Source organism: Conger conger, chromosome 6 (assembly GCF_963514075.1).
Source record: "Conger conger chromosome 6, fConCon1.1, whole genome shotgun sequence".
In the NCBI taxonomy this organism is placed as follows: Eukaryota; Metazoa; Chordata; class Actinopteri; order Anguilliformes; family Congridae; genus Conger; species Conger conger.
Window position 1 is genome coordinate 17,959,102 of NC_083765.1, and position 23,249 is coordinate 17,982,350.

Consider the following 23,249-nt stretch of genomic DNA (forward strand, 5'->3'; position numbering starts at 1 on the left):
GGTGGAATGACTTGCCTACCACTGTCAGAACAGCAGAATCCCTCCCCCTATTTCGACGCAGACTCAAAACCCACCTTTTCAAACTCTACCTTAGTCCTCCCTCCTGATTTCCCCTGCCCCTCCTTTCTGATATCCTTATCCTTGTCTAATCCCCCCCCCCAAAAAAAAAAAAAAAAAAAAAAAAAGGCACTTCTGATGACAACTATGTTTAGAACAGCATTTCCTGTGTATTTTGCTAGTTTCTGGATGTGATGCTCTGACTTATGGTAGAACCTATGCACTTTGGATTAAAAGCGTCTGCCAAATGACTAAAATGTAAATGTAAATTCACTGTTTGCCAGTGCTTATAAGTGCAGTTCTTCAGTAGTAGCTACGGCCTCGTGGTTGCTGATTAATTGGTTTACCAGGCCTTTTGGTTGAATGCACCAAAAAAGGAGTTGTGGTGCGAGGTGGAAGATTTGAATGTTACACCAGTTCTATTTTCCCTGTCGGATGACCAAGGTTGTAGGCGTTTGCTGGCCTGTGGCTGGCCAGGAAATGGCAGTTTGGAAGAGGCCTGGAGTTGGCGAGGTGGCGCTATGACGGGGCAGGGCTGGGCTGGGCAGGGCAGGGCAGGGCAGAAGGGTTTCCCCTGTCTCTGAAGGGCCACACCCTGTGGCGGTGTGCGCGTGGCCAGAAATAGGGAAGTTCTTGGGTTTGGTGCTGCCCCGCCCATTCCCTGGTAAATGTGTCTCGTGGTTCTCACACTGTATGGTAAGGACCCGATCTGTTGCCACGTGATCACGGCCTTTCGCAACTGCAGGGCTTGGGGGGCCATCACAGGCTCATGAATTCAGTGGGACGCTCCCCAATAACATTCTGGGCACACAACTGATGCTTTTCTAAAGCAGCTCGTTAATCATCTCCCATTCTTAGAAATGAAAGAAATATCATTTTTGATGGGATGAGTCATAAAGAGTTTTGTTTAAGTTCTCCTGCGGTTGCGATCAATAACGCCGTTTGATCTCTGCGTGTCAGATGTCGAGTGTCGACCACCAGCTCCCCAGCTCTCTTCAGAAACTTCCAGGAATTAAGTATGCCATCTGGTGCGGCAAACCAACAGCTTCAATGCCCTCGTGCTTTCAGTAGCGCTTTCGATTTGTCATCAGGGTCTGGTAATTGGGTTGATTTCATACTTCAACAACAATGCCTGACTGACCCGGTTATTAGCCTTGACGTATCATCTCCGCCGCAGTGCTGGATTTCATTTTCTCCGGCAGTGTCGTTTGTCCTGGAGACCAACAGCCTCTTTCTGCTGCCTTCAAATTCCTCCACCCCTCTGACCTATCACTCCCTGTTGTCTCTGCCGTGCCTTCGCTGTTTATCAGATGGCGTTTCCTCCAGTTCTCACTGCTGTGAGCAGCCAGCCAGCACTCGCTCAGCATTATTAAATGCTATGGTTCCCCTGTAATAAAAAATAAGCCCCTTGAACTCTGTGTGGATATTGCTGTCTAACACCATGCCTTGTCTACTGTCGCTTTGGGCCCTGTGCTAAACGCAGTGCTCCTGTTTAATGTTTGGTTTTCTTTGCTTTTAATTGGTGTGTGCGTATAAGATTATAGACTAGAAAAGGGGTAATCCATTTATTTTCACACCAGGTATTTATTCTGTGTTTTATGATGAGGTTTTGGGGTTGGGGGCTTGCTCTTATTACCACTTACTTACTTTGCTTTCTTGACCACTTCAAGAAGAGAAAGAGTGGCGATGGACACGTTTCTTTAAAGGACCAGGTGGTCAGGTGGTTGTGCCATCGGTGCCTGCCAGTGCTTGGCCATCTGCTCATTTGTCTTTTGATTAGATGTTACTCATCACTCCTGGACCTAGAGCCTTGACTTGATTATAAGGTAACCAAACCTGGAGGTTGTTGTAGCCTAACTCGGGAGATAGACTAAAGGATTAGCCTTGGCGATAAAGGATCGGGGTAGTCCATTTACAAAGGAGACTCTTCCAGGTAAATCCTTGTTGCTGTCCAGCTCATTAACCCACAGTGCAAGCCTTGCAATCCCAGTGACTTTGTCTGAGCAAGCTGAACTGGAGCCTCAGTAATGGCGGCCGTGTCTTCTGTGATATGGGCTTCCTCCTTGCTTTTAATTTCACCCATACTTTCAGATCAGCACTCCCTCACATACCTGTAGGCCCACCGCTGACTTACAAACGTGAAAGTGTGTGTGGCATTGCTGTAAATTATCTTGATGTATTACTAGGTGTTACAAGGAACCAGCTGAAGAATGATTAATTATTTTGCCTGAGTTTCTTTCGTAAATATGTAACCGCAGTTAAGTCGACAAGCTAATAAATAATGATGAATGGTCTGGAAGCAGCTGGCTGTAGCTTATGTTTAATCTCCTGTGTAACTGGCACCAGTGTCCACGCTGACTGCTGTCACTGTGAAGATCAGATGAATGGCACGTGTTGGGGAAGCCCTGTTTTACACTGTAGTCTCAATTCCAGGGAGGTGAATTGAATGGGCCCAGGCAAGCCCAAAGCTCTTTAATTGTGCCAACATGGTACCGTCCTCTGAATAGAGCGGTCAACCAGCCATTATTTACCTCCTTTGCAAATCACCTCGAAAGATTTTCTATGCCCGAAGAGGAAGTGACTTGGAACACGCGAATGAGAGCATGCACACATCACAGTATACCTATTTACATATTTACACAGTATACCTAAATACATATTTATTTCTGCCTTTTCAATTCTAGGGGTTTGATCCATTTCAAAGTCACTTGACACACTGTGAAAATATAATTACAATCCCTGGGGAAATGTTTGTTAGACTAAGCATTGAATCTGCCATGTATGGACAGATTTGTGTGGAGTGTACTTGGTACCATCTAAATAACCCTGGTGTTCATTTTCCTGTATATTTTAACTTGGTAAAAAATGAAGTTCAAGTAATGAGGTATGTTTTTGAAATTATATTAGAAACCTTTCAAAGCACAATCATAAACTACCAGGAAAGTGTGGATCCAAGACCCTCATGTAGTCAAAAGCCATCCAACTTCATCAAAAACAAATAATAATATTGATTTGCATGCATGTTATTCGCAGAAGAATTTTACTTTCTCCTGCCCAGGGGCTTTCTCCAAACAGACCCATCTTTAATTTGGGTCTGTCCCAAAAGTAACACATTGGATCTTTGAGAAGCTACACATGGGCAGCAATGATTCTTCATTATGGAGCACTATTGGCTCTTCCGTCTTGAGTCATGGCGTGACAGACACTATCCCAGAAGGCTGCATTTGAATCTTTTTGGCATCCATTGTCTCTTCCTCCCAATTTTGTGACAGGGCAGTACTGCCAAGCGTCTGTTTCGAATTTAGTTAACCGCAAATTTAAAACTGATATCGTCAGCTCCCGTGGATACTTTGCATTGCCCTGAGTTCACTGTGCTGTAAACCCTGAGAATAGGATATTGTGAAGGTAAGGTCAAGAGGGTAGGTGCTTACTTTTTTATTAACTTCATGTTGAGGTAACATCTTGCATTTGAAAGTGTCCACTTTGATGAGTTTCATTTTATCTTTGAGTCAATAAACTGATATGGCCACATGGTGTGATTTATGAGGTAGGCTATACATATAATTTGATTATGAGGAAGACTTACCAGCTTCCAAGACTCCAGCTGGAGTGATGGTTTTGAAAATAGGGTTGTGGTTTGTGAATGTGTTAAGGGACTCCATATTACATAGGTAGCTCAAAGCCTGTAGGTAATTTCAAGAGACGAGGACATATGTTGTGACCGAATGAATGAATTCAATGATTTATTAACACATTTGTTTTTCAAACATGGTTGTAGTTGAGTTATAATGGCCTTTTTTTTTTTTTTTGCGAGGTTTGACTCAGCAGAACGCCAAAGGAGCAATGTTTTTTTGTTCAACAATGCATTTGTAGAACACCAGGAACACTCCAGTTTCCAAACCAAACTGGGAGGCAGATTATTTCCAGCTGAGTTCATGTCTTGGGATAAATGAAGAAGCCAGGCAGACGACACCATATGTTTCTTCGCAGACTGGGAAAATGTGTCAGTTATAACGGTCTCCTGTGATCTGCAGACGGCCCTTCACTCTAGTCTGTCCAACCTGTTCAGGAAATGTTTTACTATCCGTAAGTTTATTTGCCTGAAATAATAAAATGCAGTCAGTGTTTCCTGTGGCGTACACGGCTGCACAGACTGGCATTATTTAAGTGGATGGCCACCGCAACCTGATATTGTTCAAAAGCGCATGAATGGCTGTCTCGCTGCCCGCGACTGTGAAAATAATGAAGTCATATGAAATCTCAATGGTGAATTCAGGAAAAAATTTTCCACAGAATCGACAGAAAACAGACTGGGTGCCCCCCCCTCCACCCCGCTCCATCAATGGCTTCCATTTCAGGAACTGTCGCCAAGTGGATGCATCTGTATGAGGAGGAGGTAGAAAATCAAATTTGACCAACCAAATTCAGCTACAAAAGAGCCAATTAGATCAGCATAATAGCATTTCCAAATGGCTTTGCATGGAGCGCATCGCTGCAGGTTCTGGGCATTGTGCACAGATTAAAACCAGCTTTTGGTTTTCTTTGTAACCGAGCCACACTGCTTACCCTGTACTCTTCCTCCTCTTCTCCCTCTTCCCCCACTCTCCCTTGCTTCTCTTTCCGACACTCTTCCTCCTCTTCTCCCTCTTCCCCCACTCTCCCTCGCTTCTTCTCTCCCTTATTCCAATCGGTCCGGTGCTAAATGGCACAGTCTGCGGTGGAACTGGTGTTGACTCAGCAGTGGGGTTATGGCATAACTCCCACAAAAGCTTACGCGCACACAGACACACACGCGTGCACAGACACGCGCACACACACGCACACACAGAGCGCCTTGTTCCTCTCACAAAAGCTGAAAGGACCGAAATCTTGGCACCGCGACAGAATCCTATTATTATTACATGTTCTCCGAAGCAGGAGCAGGATTATACGGGTCCTGCACACATCCTCACAGCAGTCCACAGCGGGAGCCGGCCGAGGCAGACGCACAGGCGAGAGGCGAGACCGTCCCCATAACAGGATTAGCTTCAGTGAAGGCAGCAGTACAAGGGAACGGGGTTTCAGTGCAACAGAGGCGATTGGGTCCGAACGCGAGCGCGACTCTCACACAGGGGACTGTGTCCTTTTTTTTATTAGCCTTTAAAAACGAGTGGCCGGACAGTGAGGGTCCGGCACAAAGGCTCCTCAGTGCGAGTGGAGCTGGCACGCGCCAGTGTACACACCGCGAGGCCAAGTACAGCCACCAGACGACCGCAGAGCTGCTGATGTCACCTGGCATCTTCTGCCGTCGATCGCTTGGTTTCCTCATTGATCATTGGCTGCGTCTTACGGAGAGTAAAGTCAGTTCCAGAATCACCCGTGTATTTAAACCTTACAAATATCTGTTCATGAATATCCATGTGCAACTGAAAAGATCCTGAATGTAACCGCCATTTCAGCTCCGTTTAATGTGGAAAACAGTTTAATATACAAATTCAGTGGCTCTGACCTCATTTATTTTGTCAAGTTATTTTCAATTTTAATTCCAAATGGCTCTCTCTCTCTCGCTCTCACTCGACTTCCACATATGCACACGCAGGTTAGGGTCTTTAACTGCAATGGTGTGATTGGGTGAGATCTCGTGGATGCGTTCCAGGATTCCTGTTCCGACTGGTGTCGTTGACTCCAGGGCCTTCCAGGCTAGCGGACATTTCCACGTGCTCGATTCCACACACTTAATATAGTCACTAAGCAGTCATTCCCATGTTACCCCCTCCGGCGTATGTGCCTTGTGTAACCATGCATCCCAGTACAAACTGACCCTAGAGCACAGTCCCATGTCAACGACGCTGGACTCGTACTTCCCTGTGGCTCTGTTCTAATTTTACAGTAAACGCACGCTCTGCGCTTATGAAGGGGCATTGCCGCGCTCTATCTCTTGGGTGGCACTGTGACTTATCACAGATTTCGCTTCCCAGACTACTTGTAGAAGCCCTCATTAGTGCAGACATAATGCAGAAGGGTCTGGTTGTTTACCAAAGTCAACTGCTCAATCTGTTATCCTCTTAAAATAAATCTTTTACTTGTGTCGTAATTTGTTTAGACTGCGGGGCTTTGGAAGGACAGTCTTATCGGAAGCACTAACGGGAATGCTCCATTTTCGCGGCGTGATTTTGAGAAGTTTGACTTTGAAATGTCTACAGTATGTAATTGCAAAGGTGTGAGGTTTATCTGGGGGCTTTTTGAAACTTTGAAATCAGTCCTGAGGGGTTAATGGTGCCAAAGATGGCATGGGAGGACATTGGAGTTCTCAATGAGGATTGATACTGGAAACCAAAAATTTCTATGAATTAGTTATTCTTGTGAAAATGTTGTGCTTGCTCTGTCATTTCTGGAAGAGATTAATTGACAGTTGAGTCATGAATTTTCATTGACCCTTTTCTGAAAAGCATACCAAAGGGATCCTGCCCTGACTAGGGAAGGCAGGCAAACATGGTGGTTGAGACCCTGATTTGTACAGTTTTCTTTGTAATACCCTCATAAGTGTGCAATGGCAAAATAGTTGTAAAGGGACATTCTTTTCATCTGGATTTTTGTGTCATGTGTGTACAGTAGCATACATTCTCATTTCTGCTTGGATGTTTTATAGCTTTTCATGACATCACACATCCGTTGGTCAGTAGATTACATTCATTGTTTATCGCAGCGCTGTGGGTGGTCTGCCGTGTCGTAGCCTATTACTTTGCCCTGAAACCATCTCTTCTTCTTCATCAGCCAACAGGTGTGTCTGTGGAGTACAGCTAAGATGTGAATCGTTACTGCCAAAGTAAAAGACGTAAATTCATTGTTCTGCTGCTTAAGCCTTTTTTAATAAGGCTCTCTGGGGGGTCATGAGATCAAAGTGAAACGCAGGTTAATGGCTGTAAAAAATTGTTATAATGAGTTATAACTGGCAGTTAAGTAGGGTATTCAAAGGTCAGGCAATTACTGGAGCACTAATGATGGAGTGGCCATTGGAAAGCACAGCAAACATCCGGACCACTGTCCGTTCACAGCTGGATACAGCCTATCTATCGGAAGATATAACCCTGTGTTCTGCCATTGTAATTCAAGCAGCAGTATACTACTTGGCTTTCTAAACCTGCAGAAGAATTCTATATCCAACAGCACCCATATAATTTGTATTACTGGTTGTGGCAATTTTAGGATTAAGAGAAAGTATAGCAGTAATAGTTATAGCTGTGGGAGGAGTGGAGCTTCCGTTTGCGGAGTCTTCTGATCCTGTGCCACACTACCCTTTACTTAAAATCTAGCAAAAAAAATGTCTAGCATTTACACAGGCAAACAAGTTACACACCGTAACATTTACACAGGCAAACGAGTAGGAACAGCTTCCCTACAGAGGGCCACCCGTGTATTCAGTTGTGCCAACCCCTGTATTCTGACTGCATGATTCGGTGGATTTGTCGTTCGAAATGTTTAGGTTTGAATTGCAGGTCGTTGTCTGTGTTAGTGTCTCAATCACATTTTTGGCATGAACATTAAACGCCCAAGAAGCTGAGCTTGAAGGAAAATTCAGTAAAGTGCTCAGTTGTGTGTCTAGTTAAATTCATTAAGGATTTCTGCCTGATCTCTAATTGCCACCCCCCTAAAGGTTTTGTTTTCTGCATCGGTTATTACAAGGTGCGGCTAATTCATGGTTATCCATAGTAAAGGCTGTGGTGACTAAGCACACTGTTCTGCATCAGACAGGATACTGTGTTCGGATGGGGGTAGGTTTATCCAGGCGGGTTTTCTGCAGTGTGTTTCTGGATAGCTCAGTGCTTAAAGACGCTGACCACACGGGCACAGGCCCTGTCGTCAGATTTAACACTCACCGCGTATGACCGGGAGACCGTACAGTGGACCTTATCCTCATCCGACGGGGTCAGGATGGGTTTATGTCGGCCGGTCTCCTGGGTTACTGTAGTGCTACAGTATGTGACCTGAGTGTAAAGTAGGGAGTGTGTACATTCTCCGCTGCATTTCTTCTTGTGCGGGTAGTACAGCAGTGGCAGGAGAATTGGACAGAAAAGAATGGGGCGGGCAGGCGAGTGGGATCTAAATAAAACTTGTGGACAGGTTTGTCGTATCGTATATTTGCAATGTAGTTAATTTGTAATAACACCTCACCTGCTGGGTGTTTTTGTTTGGACCAAAAAATCTGTTTTGTATTAATGTTGATAGTTCCCTGTGAATAGCCAAAAGTTTGTATATTTATTTGGGGGGAACTGTGAGGAAGCTAAAACTAGTTAATTGATGCAAAGGCAGCATTCTGTAAATTATTTAACTGTGCATTAACCAAGACCATTCGGGTATAACAAAATTTACAACTTTATAGAGCAAGGCGGTTTTACTCTCTGAAAAGGCGATTCCCTGCTAGCCTTTTAGATAACCCTCTCAAAATGGATAGTTGATATCCAACACACTTTTTGTGGTGCTGTCAACACATTTTCTTTCAAAGTTAATATGGTTTTGTTACAAATATACAATTTCTGTTGCTAAGGGAGACTTAACACAGACCGCATTAAAAGTAACACAAAATGTGTAGACCATGAATGTGTGAGAAAATTACACAATGTGTTGTTTGGAACACATCTGTTTTCAAAGTGTATCAGGAGACCATTTTGCGTTTTTCGGGGAAACCAAATTCGTTGTATGGGCATTTCGAATGAGAAATGACGTCCAACTACAGCATAATGAATTAATGCCAGTAACGTTAGTTGTGCCTCTGAATGTGACGTAATGACAGTGACCTTGGCCAAAGCGCACAGTTTTGACTGAAGCCAACCATTGTTTAGAGTTTGGCTTGTGTGTCTGTTTATGGCTTGCCTGCTCCTACATGTGGAGATGTGTATCCAGTGATGGAAAAATAGTTGCTCAATTCCTGTGACTGGACTCATTTTGGGTTTTGCTTTCCAGTCCCATTTATTCGCTGCTGCAGTCCATTTCTGTGTATCGCTTTTCCCAAGGGGACTGGGTAGTGGCCACATTCCAAAAACTGTCCTCTCACATTGGCCTTTTTTAACCATCGTTTACAAATAGACTCCTGGCTCTCTAATAAGTTCTTCATTAGAAGTCAACAGCACAAAACCTTCCTTCTTGGCCATGGCTGATTTGCTGCCAGTGGAGACCGTAACAGCTGTACCACAGTTTAAACATTCGGTCCCCCGTGATTTGGGGAACATTAGGTTTTTAAAGCTTCAACAGGTTTTGAGTAAACATTCCCCACCAAAGACTAGCTCCTCGTCAATATTTGGTCTTTCACGGCACTCCCAACAGTGTGTCCCTTGAACCCATTATAATTAACACTAGTTAGAATTTTCATGGCTTCAGATAAACAGCATCTCTGTTGAGTGTTTTGATACTCCTGATCCGCAGGAAACAGCAGGCCTGTTTCTGCAGAGCCCCGTTGCACTTGCAGGACGCAGGCAATGGGGCAATATCCTCGCTTGAGGGAAAGGAATAATTTCAAGGAATTAATGCAGTTAGTGTTTGGCAAAGTCATTTCAATCTTGGATATTTTATTTTCTGCAGCAGATGCTAGTGGCATTTTAATCTTTGGCATAACATTATAATTTGGTTCTAATTTTCATGATGAAATTTGGTCAGTATAGCGTGTCTGACAGTGTATCTTCCTCTCTATTGGCAGATGCAGCAGCTGTTCTATGAAAACTACGAGCCCAACAAGAAGGGGTATATCCGCGACCTGCACAACAGCAAGATCCACCGCGCCATCACCCTGCACCCCAACAAGAACCCGCCCTACCAGTATCGGCTCCACAGCTACGTCCTGAGCCGCAAGATCGCCGAGCTGCGGCACCGCACCGTGCAGCTGCACCGCGAGATCGTCCAGGTCAGCCGCTACAGCAGCGCCGAGGTGCGCAAGGAGGACCTGCAGCTGGGCGTGCCGCCCTCCTTCATGAGGTTCCACCCTCACCAGCGCGACGACGTCCTGGAGTGGGAGTTCCTGACGGGGAAGTACATCTTCTCCTCGGCCGACGGCCAGCCGCCCCGCCGCGGCATGGACACCTCGCAGAGGGTGGCCCTGGACGACATCATAATGCAGGTGATGGAGATGATCAACGCCAACGCCAAGACCAGGGGCCGCGTCATCGACTTCAAGGAGATCCAGTACGGCTACCGCAGGGTCAACCCCATGTACGGGGCCGAGTACGTACTGGACCTGCTCCTGCTCTACAAGAAGCACAAGGGCAAGACCATGACCGTGCCCGTGAGGAGGCACGCCTACCTCCAGCAGACCTTCAGCAGGATCCAGTTCCAGGAGGAGGAGGAGATGGACTCAGTCGCGCTGGCTGGCAGGATCAACCAAGACTCGGACTCGCTGTCCTTCCTGTCCAACTCGCTGAAGATGCTGGTGCCTTTCAAGCTCAGTAGCGCGGGCTCCGACTCCAAGGAGCCCAAGGAGAAGAAGGTGAACATCCTGGTCCCGCTCTCGGGACGCTACGACATATTTGTGCGCTTCATGGCGAATTTCGAGAAGGTGTGCCTCGTGCCCAACCAGAACGTCAAGCTCCTGATCCTGCTGTTCAGCACGGACAACAACACCGAGCGGGTGAGGCAGACTGAGCTGATGAGGGAGTACCACATGAAGTACCCCCGCGCCGAGATGGAGATCAAGGGCGTGTCGGGCCCCTTCTCCCGGGCCCTGGCCCTGGAAGTAGGCTCCTCACACTTCTCCAATGACTCCGTGCTTTTCTACTGTGACGTCGATTTGCTGTTTACAGCCGAATTCTTGAAGAGGTGTAGGGGCAACACCATACTGGGAGAGCAGACGTACTTCCCGATCATCTTCAGCCAGTACGACCCCAAGGTTGTCTACGCGGGGAAGGTTCCCAGTGACAACCACTATGTGTTCACCTCCAAAACGGGGCTGTGGAGACACTATGGCTACGGTATAGTCTGTGTATACAAAGGAGACCTGCTTCGAGCTGGGGGCTTTGACGTCTCCATCCAAGGCTGGGGCCTAGAGGACGTGGACCTTTTTAACAAATTTGTCCAATCAGGAATGAGACTTTTCAGAAGCACAGACACTGGTATAGTGCACGTTCATCACCCTGTGATATGTGACCCCAACCTTGAGCCCAAACAGTATAAAATGTGCCTGGGGTCGAAGGCCTCATCACACGGGTCCACACAGCAGCTGGCTGAACTGTGGCTGGATAAGAACGACCACGGCTTCCGGAAACTCAGCAGTAGTAATAACCAATCAATGAGGACAGCATGAGCCAGTGAGGGTGGACCTGGTGACTGCATATCAATATTTTTAACTACCTAATTTATTTTCTACATTCACACACACCTGCAGGCGACTCGGAAATATTTTGGAAATACTTTTTATAAGACGCAAGCATTCACAGTTCAAGGTTTTAAAAATCATTCTTGCGTGAACCTAAGAATGGAAACGGTGAAGTTTAAGAAAGTAAAGCTTTTGAATTCTCTTTCACAAACAATGTTCTGACTGTTCTGTATTATTGTAGAGATTGGGGTATGGTGGGTACTCTGGGTGTTGCTGTGGAACTTGATGAAGTACATGGATGAAGTCCTAGTCCTGGTATTGGGGTAAATGTATTTTTACTTGTGAATGTTTACAGATGGGAGCAGGAACCTGCAGCATCAGCAGGAAAGGTTGATGTCTCAATTGACCACAATCTTAATTTATCATGGGCCATAGAATTACATGATTTGTCATGTATTTGTTTTTTTTATGTATTTTGTATAATGCAGAACAACACTGTTTTTGGTTTGTGTTTTTTTTTCTGTTTTTGTTTTGGTTTTTGTTTTCCATTTCGTAGAAATTCATCTCTACTTCCTAGAACAAAACCTGCTGGATCTGATATTTTGCGATTCATTTCAGCTGTCTAATTTATTGAATATCCATTCACTTTTTCCAGTTATCTGGTGTTTTTTATTTTTATTGTTTATTAGAAGGATTGTATAACCATCTCACAGTTGTGGATAGTATTTTCTTTTCAATGTTATTTCTCAGCAAAGTGTTTGGATTACCAAAGAGTTTTTGCACAATTGCGCAAAGTGTTGCGGATGTATCGCTTCTTGTGTTGAGGAGTTGCAGGCACGACACAACATGTACTGTAGAAAAGGAGCGGAGAGCCCTGTGAGAGCACATGAGAAAGCTTATCCATACCTGGTGTTTCAGAGCTGTGAGCAGTCCCATCCACAGATGTTCTCACCACCGCCTAACTTCGCGCTGGGAAGCCTAGTAGGAGTAAATGGCCATTTACCAGTGTAAAATCACTAAGATTCTTGGAGAAGGTTTTAGAAGTTGTCATTATCTAACGCTGGGAAGGGACGGCTCTCCTGCAATAGTCTCATCTTCTTGACATTTCTGTCCTCTTTTGGCCCTGGCCAACTGGGAAAAAGGTTTTATATTTAAGAAATAAATGAAAAATGTTTATTAAACACATTGTGATGTTCTGTTCATTGGACCTTGTTTTGGTCGACTTTTAATTCAAATGCTTTTAAACCCCTAAACGACCTGTTGTAAAGTCTGTCTTTACAATGCATTTACATGACTGTTCACAAGCATCTGCAAAGGCTACTATTCATTTCTTCACTTTTAATAAGTTGCCCCAGAAGAACAACAGCTTTGGATCAACTTATTACATATTACTCCTTCAGGAACAGGCGTTTCACCTCAAATTAATCTATAGAATTGTTCTCAGCAGGAAGCGAGAAGTGATGACCAGCCTCTTTAAGTAGTGCTATACTCAGAGGCAGAGTGATAAGAAACTGGGAGACACCTCTCTATCCTGTGGCCATTCTCTTGTACAGTACACTTCTCATTATTGGTCCAATAGGCACAGAATGGCTGACCCCAATCAAGTAAGGCTCCCAGTGCACTGACATTAGTGCGATGCTGCTATTCCTGTTACTCCTGTTATTCCTGAATTGTAAGGCATATGACGTACATGCAGGGAATACAGTAAAATATTTTTAAGCTTTAAGCATTTTTTTTCCCCCACGTAAAGCCAGTTTTTGGCAGATCAGCCCCACAATGGAAAAAGCCAAGTGTGCTATGTAACCCTGTATTGTTTATTTAAATTGCAATAAAAGCTGTGGGTGCAGGGTTCCTGGCTCGTTCCAAGGCAGGCTCATAAACGGAGGAAACGAGGCTACTGTTCTGCCCTGCTCCTGCTGCTCGGCCCTGCTCCTGCTGTTCTGCCCTGCTCCTGCTGTTCTGCCCGTGCTGCTTTAGAGAAGCAGCCTTATTTACTGCGCGCGTGCCAGAGACTGGTCTGAATGGGCAACCGCCTGCTGGTGCCCCGATCCTGTGGTGGACGGATTGTTCTGGCATTGAAACGCTGAGCGTGCACGCTCCAGCTCCCCTTACTGTACTTTACTGCCTCATACAATGTCTGAGTTTGATTCCTTCGCTCTTACCACGGTGACCAGGGTGACACTGCAGGTTTTTCAATGGGAGAGAATCAGCTCTCTCTCTTCCACCCCGCCCCCCATCCACAATCCCTCTTAAATGTTACTGAAAGCATTTGAATGGAACCTCCTGTTGTCATTTACGTGGTCACAGAGGTCAGTAATCACCTGCTCTGAAAACCTGGCCTTGTGTTTTGTACATGTAATTTACAAAGAAAGTAACCGTAGTTTACTGTGTTGGTAGGAATATGTATTTAGATGAAATTGTATTGCTGTGTGTGATCACAGAGTGCTGGCAGCCAGCCAGTGAGCTATCCCCATGAGGAATAATCTGTAGGTCTGTGAGGTGGAATCTCTTCCCCTGTGGGAAGTACTGTTCTATGGGGGGGGGGGGGGGTGGTCACTGTAATAACCCCCAGAGGCTAATCCAAATATACGGTCTGTAGTCTGCCTGTCTACCGGCAACACAAAGGATAAAAAGAGAAATCTTCTTCCTTGAAATTGGGCATGGGAAAGAGAAGAGTTGAGAGGGGCATTAGCTAGCATTGTTGACAGAGCTCGAGTAGCTCAAATGAAACCCTGTGTGTTTTGGAAACATTGGACTCGGAGGTAGCTCTTCAGCTACAAATAAAGAAGGTACAGAATGCTCCTTAATTATCCTTAAGTTGCTACCAATTCCTTTTCACTTTTATATATTTTTATATATACATTCACCGAGCACTTTTATTAGGAACATTTTTACTTCATTACACCTACTTGTTTTGTTTAAAAAAAATTAAAAAAAATATAAAAAAATAAAAAAAATTCAAATAGGCCCTGGTTCTTATCTTTGTTGTACAAGTAGCAGTTGAAATTGTACTTCCCTCTAGGGTCTTTCAGCGCACCTATCCCTGGTTATGGGTATGCACTTTGTTGTACGTCGCTCTGGATAGGAGCGTCTGCCAAATGCCATTAATGTAATGTAATGTACTTATTCATGGGATTACCTATCTTGTTAATGTGAGATGTCAGAGAGAAGGTGACCATAATGCAAATAAACACAACAGTGGTATGCTGGAGCATCTCTGAACACACAACACATCATAACTCTTAAGTGGTTAGGCTACAACAGTAGAAGTCTAAGAAAGACCTAATGCTCACTGAGTGTATGTCTTATATAATGTGGTGGATCTAACTTGAATACACATTTTTTTAGTTCAGTTAAAATATATTTTTATTCACAAATTCTGTTTTAACATTACTTTATCTGAAGAGAAGGTAATAACAGCACTTCCGATGTATAAATACATTAATGCCAATTTATTGTTCCTAATATTGGCAAGTTTATTAATCCACAAAAACAGGTTCAGACCACTATCGTACTCTCCTGCTACTGACATATTTATGTAATTATGTGTAAATGTTCACTTCCCTGTTTTAATTTCCTAATCTTACCTCCTACTGAAAGGCAAGACGCATAAAAAGGCCTTAATTGTTCCCGGTTCTAAATCCTTTACCTATGGGTCTGACCCCTTGTGACCGTAGCATTGATAAGAAATCCCAATTTCCTCCTCATTTCCTCGGTGTTATGGGTCACCTCTCCTGGGCTTTCAGCCTGGCCATCTTTGCCTCCTGCTGGCCTCACACAGCATAAGATCAATGCACTCATTTGACATGTGACCTCATTAAAAGCCCCTGCTGCCTCAACCAGCCCCTCTTGATTTGCCCAGGAGAGCGAAGTCCCAAACCCGTGGCCCCCACCGCCTCCAACCCCCAGGTCACAAGACTGCTCCCCAACAGGAAGGCAATGGAGAACATGTGTAGGAGGGATGTGGCAGTTTGAGTTACCGTTTACAGTAGTGTTGTCTTTATTATCTGCCAGACCACAAGGGACTGCAACAGTGCTTCTCTTTGAACGAGTTGTGCAAGAACGCATTACATTTTGACTGGTGTCCTGAAGGTCATGAGTCTTAACACCGCATTTTACTGTTTCCACAGTAAGACCAGTAGAATGCCAACGAGTCGCATGTGGGGCAATGTTGACCACACTCTGAGGCCCTTGTTAACACACACTACAGTTTCCCTTTCCTCGTGGTCGATGTACAGAAGCACTTCCCCTCTGGTCTTGGATTATAGTTTGTGCTTATGCGCCCACTGGCACTCTTGCAGAGAAGTGGAAGAAATATTACAACCCTACAACTTCAAGAATCTTCTCACTGGTTCTTTCCACTCCATTTGTCATTCACAGACCCTCTAAGGAGTTGAGGCCACAGGTAATGAGTAACTCCTGCAGCACAAAGAAGAGGCCAATGGGGGAAAGGGGAGTGAGTGTTTACGAGAGCAGCATTGGCAGGCCCTGCGAGCTTAACCAGGACAATACCAAATTTAAGCTGTGTCCCTAAACCCTCTTGAAATACGCAGCGGTGTTTTATATAAAGGTTCTGTTTCCCCATCTGGGTTTGATAAATCTAACCAGCGAGACACTGGCTTTGAATGACGTCCCTCTGCATCCCTTTGAAAGTATAACAGAAGAACCGTGCTTTTCCTGTGGACCATGCGTGCTCATAAAGGAGCACTGGTGAGGAAATGTAAAATTTGTCTGATGTGCATTTTCATCTGATATTAACCTAATGAAAGTTAATACTATTGTATGCGTTGCTCATCAGTATTCAGTTGGTGAAACAACGAAGTTTCTTGGTGATCTGTTGTGAATTTGCACTAACCAATTGAATTACGCAGAGGAATTCTACTTTCCAAAGTCTAGAGCACTGGCTCTTTGCAGAAAGGTTTTTCTGTGTATGTCTCCAGAGAGGGTGACCAAGGTAAAGGCAGATCAAGGCTCCTCCCTTTCTGGTCCGTAAGGGCTTCAGGAGGCAGACAAAGGGCATGGTATCTGCTCAACTTGCCGTTTGTGTGACGCTGACTTTCATGAGTGAGCTCTCCTGAGGCTCCTCCCTTTCCTCCTGTCACAATCCCGCAGCGAGCGTCTGGGACTGACAGATCTCTGAGTCACTCTCCCCTCCTTGACCTGCCTGGCCCGCGGCTGGCGTCAGGGAAAGTACACCTCGGCTTTGTATGATGTTAAATAAACAAGTCCGTCATTCTGCAGTACCTTAGCGCTACCTGCAGCTCTTCCAATATACACTCTGCTTCTTGTCATGGGATTTGCAGATTTGTTCTGGGTAAGAGTGCCTGTGGAATGAATGAATGATGATAAAAATGAAATATTTTCTAATAAATTTAGCCGTAGTTAGCAAGCACAAGAAAAAATCTGCAAAAATTGACAATAAATGAGATTTAATCTAGGATGGACTGTAATACAATGAGAATATACAATAATGCCAATTACATTTAGAAAGCCCAGGGCAATATGGTATGACTACAGTATGGGAAAATTCCATATTTTCTCAGAATATGTTGAGACACGTGAAAAGTTGTTTAAGATATGGGGCTGTCTTGGGGAAAAATCACGATGGCTGCTCCTAATTTAATCACTGTACCATAGATAGACGAGATTAACTATATTCAGTGCTGAGTGTTCAGGCAGTGAGATTCATGCATGCAGAATATGAAACTTTAAAAAGTACTATGGAACATAGTGAAGCCGTTTGACTTACTATACACATGTAAGGCATGCAGCTTTAAATCTTTCATACAACACCTAGTACATTTGTAGAAGTAATGGTCTTTCAATTATACCTGCAATATGATTGGCTGTAGCAGTCATTTTACCCCAGAACTACTTAAACTTGAGAAATGAATACTGAAAATTGCATTTTCATGCATGCAGTCCAGCAGTTATATACTTTTCTCAAACACTGAGTATAGATGGCACACACATTGTCCAGTTTGCAGTCTACCAAAATTCGAATTGGTAAATATCTTATAAATGTACACTCAGTGAGCACTTTATTAGGTATTTATTACTTATTTTTTTAGACTTATTAAGTCTTACACTGCTGTAGCCTATACACTTTATCCAAGGTTCTACACATGTGTTCAGAGATGCTCTTCTGCATAGCACTGTTGTAATGTGTGGTTATTTGCGTTGCTGTCACCTTCCTGTCAGCTTTGACAGGAAGTGTGGCCCTTCTCCACTGACCTCTCTCATTAACAAGCCATTTCTGTCTGCAGAACTGCTGCTCACTGGATGTTTTTCGCACCATTCTCTGCTCGAGACTGTTGTGTGTGAGGATCCCAGGAGATCCACCCTGTCTGGCACCAGCAATCATTCCACAGTCAAAGTCACTTAGATCACATTTCTTCCCCATTCTGACATTTGGTCTGAAAAACACCTCTTGACCACATCTGCATGCTTTTATGCATTTAATTGCTGCCACATGAAAGTGCTCACATGAGTGTATGTCCTTTCAATTATACATTTTCTTGGGTTAATTTTATCTACATTAATGTATTTGGCTCATAATGACATATGGTGGATAGTGTCTGCACACAATTTTACTCATCTGCATATTATATGCAAATGCTGCAAACTGAATGATGCAACCTGGGTGATGATTTTGCAAGTGGGCTATGTTCTTTTAAAAATGTTAGAAAATCTAATGTGATGGACCAGTGAGTGCAAGGTTTCAGGCTCTTACATTTCATGGTTGCTATATTGTACTATTATGTAATGACTTAATGTGACCAATGTATAATATGCGATGCAAGCCAAACCACGTGTTCATTCACAAGGATTTCCTACTGGGACGTCCACCAGCCTCTATAAACCTTTCATGTTTGGTGAGGTTTTTCTGCTCAAAGTGGCAGACACACTTTTGGTGCTCAGCCCCTTCATAATAGGTGGATAACACTTGAGATGCCTGTGAATTTGTACTAATTATTGATGTTGCCAATCATTTGTCAATTCAGCTTTCTGGAGATTATTTTGCACACACACTGTTTCATTAAGTAGGTCTGGCACAGGAAGGGATCAGAACTCTGGGCACATGCTGAGTTGGATCCATTCTATCCCAGGCAACAAAATGAGTCCTATCGTCTTATAACCGCACAATGTTTTGATTACATCTAACTATTACCAGTCTTAGAGGGGGAATGGGTGGAAAGCGTTTCTCTATTGTCCTGCAGGGTTCTGGGTGTGCCGTAGTCCCTCTCTCTCGGCAGAGAGGTGTCTAGTCTTGAAACAATCTGCGCGTGCCCCACAACCGCCCTTGGTTCTCGCACAGCAACCCTATTCCCTGTATTGTCCACATACGTTTTTCAAACTGCCTCCCTTTACTGGGGAAGAACTAGCATTCAGTCTGTTCCTGTCATCTGCGGGCCACATGGCATTTGTGCTTTTCAATGGTACAAGTTGTTCCAAGATTTATACTCCCTCTGCTTCTCGAGACACCAGAAGGAATGACGCCATATGTGCTTTACGTATTAAGTAGCAAAAAGCAAGGCCAATGTTTTTAAAAGACAGCTTAGTAAAAATAAGCAATAGCATTGATAGCCAAGGTTCAAATCGTTTCCCTCTACTTCACTGCTTGACATCGCTAGCCCATGTCAACAAATTCTTATGTTATACCCTCTTGTGAGTTGATTCAGCATTATTATATATTATGATATAAGCCATATCTTGAGGCTGGCTCATATGCTCATAGCTCAGTTTCTATTGCGCGAAGCTTATTCATGTTCAAACAAACACTCCTCGAACAAAAAGGCAGAATATTCCTGGGGAATTATCCCCAGTGTAACTGCATTATGGCTGAGTGTGTGATTGAGCTCACAGCCCACTGTGGGCTGAGTGTGTGATTGAGCTCGCAGCCCACTGTGGGCTGAGTGTGTGATTGAGCTCACAGCCCACTGTGGGCTGAGTGTGTGATTGCGCTCACAGCCCACTGTGGGCTGAGTGGAAAAGCACTTTTCTTCCAAATGGACCTTGACGTGCTTGACAATTGTAAACCAGGTACATTTAGTTTCTGAATACATAAACAGCTATTTGCAATAATAACTATTTATTGGCAATTGTTACTTTAAGTTAGAACCATATTTAACCTTTATATAGGAAATTAGGCCTTCCAAATGCAACAAGATGCAACAACATTTTTTAAATATCAATGTCAATCAGTTCTCTTTGATGTGTCATTGATGTCTAGTTTTCTAATCAAAAATGATCCAACAATGAATCTGTTATCGCCTTATGGAAACAGAAGAAGATAATTAAAATATACATTTTTTAACTGTCTCACAGAGCCTTTTTTTCTGCAGCAGACCTGGGGGCAGAAACTTCTGTTTCGGATGTGCTGAAGGTTGCCCGAAACATGTGTTCATCTTTACTTTTACGCCATGTACGGTGCAGCAGTGCCCAACAACAGAACCACTCTAGAAGAAATCCAAAGTTAGAGATGGCCGTTTCTTTCTAGTAAAAAAAATTTAATGGTCCATGAATTTCACAGATCTGAGGTATGTGACAATGAGCTGAGCAATTGAACTTATGTTCTGTACATGTCACTACCATTTGCTTACTGTACAAGAAGCCAAGTGTCACCTTGGCAAAGCCATCTTCAGTATCCAATTTAATCTGCTTCATTGGTCTTTTTCAGTGGGAGGGGGGCCGTGCACCAGGTGTTTATTTTCCTCTGTCTGGTAGAGAGTTTTGGGGGGTTATCATGCAGCGTTTATAAATTAAAGTCACTCAGAAAGAATGTGCAGTAGCAAGGTAGCTTTTCTGGCATGCTACATTGAAAGCCCACATTGAATTTTGGGTGCACATCAAGCCTTTTTTATGACGCAGAAATAACAAAGTCCCCTTTTACCAAACCCTTTTGAACCACAATGTTGTATCATAACGGCAAGGAGAGACAAAGCCACAGGTATTCCCAGGAGAAGGAACGCCAAAGCAAACGCAGGCAGGTGGACAGTGTTGTCTCTGTGGAATGCTGACTGATACTTTGGTATACAGTGCAGTCCGTAAGGATCCGAAAGGAACACATTTTTTGTTGTTTTTGCTCTCAGTCAGAAACAGTAGAGATAAAACAATAAATCTTTCATTTGAGTGTTTTTAAATCCATATTGGGTGAACTATGTAGAAATTACAGCCCTTTTTGTACATAGTGCCCGCCAATCAATAGTGTCGTTAGCTGGAGTACAGAGTGAAAACAACAAAAAAATGTCACAGTCCAAATATTACAGACTGCACTGTAAATGCAATTTTTAGGCAATCTCTACCAGGTTTATAAGCTACCTGACATAAACATTAAATGCACTCTTATTACAGATAAATACACATAAAATGCATTCATTTGCAAAATTTGGCCTTTGTTTGTTCAGTGATATTTCATTATTGGCCGATCTCCCACAATCCCAGCCGTGTTACTGGGGACTTCTTTAAAGTGAGCTGATGGAGGATGGTCCTGTTCCAGATGGGGCCACTTCCAATCAGATTCCAGCATTTCAATGCTGGCTGCTGCTCAGCCAACCTGTAAAGTGATGCATGATGGGACACATCGCTGCTTTCGTCAGAACACCAGTGGGAGCAGTACATGATCCTGCCATCAGACTGTACACTGAGGATTTTCGGCCAGAGAAATACAATGGGGTGGTGTCTCCGGATCACATCTCATATAAAAGATGGTGTTGGAAGTCAATAAAGAAGTAAAACCTACCTTAATTGACAAAGTTTATGGGATAATGGGATAATACTATGTATAATGGAGAGAAAGTTGCATGTACTTCTCTCCAACAAAGTGTTTATGTACTGGGCCTGAGAAATTACAGTTCCACTGCGACCCCAAGAGTGGTAGGTGCCAAAACGATAAAATTCTTTTATTTTCCTATTCTTTTCCATTTTCTATTTCCCAGGTACAATAAATATAAATGCTCTTTTCATTATTCATGCATATATGTACATTACCTAAAAGGGATTGAGAATGCCAATATTGCTTTTATAGTTACTTATAATCCTGCAGTTCCACCATCATAATCAGTGGCAAATATAATGTGAATATGTGTGTTGGGGAGGGGGTGCTGTGGCATGTAAGAAATTAAATTAAGACATTAAGGGCTCAGCTGGAAAATGGCTGCTTATCACCAAGGTGAATGGACTGTGGTAATCAAGCGGGCTGCGAATTCATTCCTTTGCACTACAGTAATTGAGAAACCTGTAATTGTCAGCTGCAGAGACTGAGTTTTGAGTGCAGAGGGCAGCGGGTTCAATCCAGGGCAATCTGGTTCTCTCCTTCCCCCCATTGCTGGCTCATCAGACAGGCTCATGTGTGAACTGGAGCCCCCCCCCCCCCCTCTCTGCTGTGGCCACTCGTCCTCCCCAGAGTCACTCCCTTTGGGCTGGCATCCACCTGGAGACGATTAGCAGCCCTCATGCTGCTCCCAAACCAGTTCCATACCCAGAGTCCTTCAGAGCAGCCAGCTCTGCAAGGGCCAACTGTTAATGCGCTCTGTAAACCTGCTCTAGCCAGAATTATACAACATAATAAGCCACTCAAAATCTGCTGATGGATGCAGTGAGATTTTGTGCAGCGATTGTTTTTCCATATTGCTGCTTCCCCCGCCCCCCTCCTTTCAGAGATCACCTCTCTTTTTTTAAAATTACAATTATATTGTACTAAAACATTGTCTCTGAGGGAAGGGTATAATGTGAACAAAAACAAAATTATACAAAACAAGACAAAATAAAGCAGAATAATATTGCTGATAAACAACTAGGGAGGGCAGACAGACTGAAGGACCGGAGGGGACAGACAGGATTATTGTATTTCTGGACATCCACATAGTTACAGTAGTAGTCTAGAAGATGTTCCTGCAAGTTTCACCAAAGAATTCAGTACCAGGTGAGAATGTTTTTGTTTTGCTTTGTTTTCTACTGGAAGTGATATTGTTGCGTTGAAGGAGGATATTAATTAGAGAATGTCCTGCACTAGAGGGAGAAGCTGTACTTAGATTGTATTTAGAATTTACTCCAGATTTTAGTTTGAGGTATTGGATGTTGTGGTTTTCCCCCAATGCTGTCCTAAAAAGCGATGAAGGTGTTCTTCTGGAAGATGGTGGTGGAAATACTGCTTGGTTTTCAATTGACAAATCTAAGTGGTGTATTGTTGAGTAAGAAGTTGGGATTATGCCAAAGTGCAGTGTATTTACAGGGTTTCGTATTTGTATAGTAATACTGAGAACTTGGAGATCATAGATTGGAGAATGAGATTTCTTTACATTCAGATTCTAACCATGGCATGTTCTGTTGTTTGGTTGGGATGAATATAATTTGTGATGAACTGTATTTGGCCAATTTAATCTGTAGGCTTTTATTATTCCATTAGAATTGTCTACTGATGGAGTCTAGTGATTGGAACCAATTAGTGTGGGATTGTGAGGGAGGGGATAATTTTGAAAATGTATTTGAATTTTTGGCAATATACATATTTAAATGGTCACTACTGTGCCAATGAAAGCATGAGCTAGGTAGTCCAGCAGGTTAGTCTGTCCCCTTTTATTGCACAGCTGTCACAAGTAAGATCTTATCCAACTGAAATATGTTTTTGTCATTTTCTCCTACTATTTGTAGAGTGGTGATGTACAGTAACTGACAGCTGAAGAGATCCCCCACAATACTTCAGGATCAGCCAATGGATTCCACTCTGCCCTCTTCGGTCGTTTATAACAGCTATTCAACAAAGAGCTATATTAAGGGCAGAAGTATTGGAGGAATCCTGTGGTCACATTACGTCATAGAGAGTGAGAGTTGACTACACCTAGTAGAACTGTCAAAATGATAAATATTTTGTTTTTGTTAATTGTGAATAATGAATAATGAATAATAACAATAC

General features: G+C 43.6%; 1 protein-coding gene across 1 annotated transcript in view; it reads left to right on the forward strand.

Moving 5' to 3' along the window:
- chsy1 (chondroitin sulfate synthase 1) overlaps nucleotides 1-12,516 on the forward strand; it is a 43,991-nt gene extending 31,475 nt beyond the window's left edge. The window contains exon 3 of the mRNA XM_061245463.1: nucleotides 9,728-12,516. Coding sequence (XP_061101447.1) covers nucleotides 9,728-11,323 — 1,596 coding nt within the window. The 3' untranslated portion in view covers nucleotides 11,324-12,516. The remainder of the gene's footprint in view (nucleotides 1-9,727) is intronic.
- The last annotated feature ends 10,733 nt before the right edge of the window (nucleotides 12,517-23,249 follow it).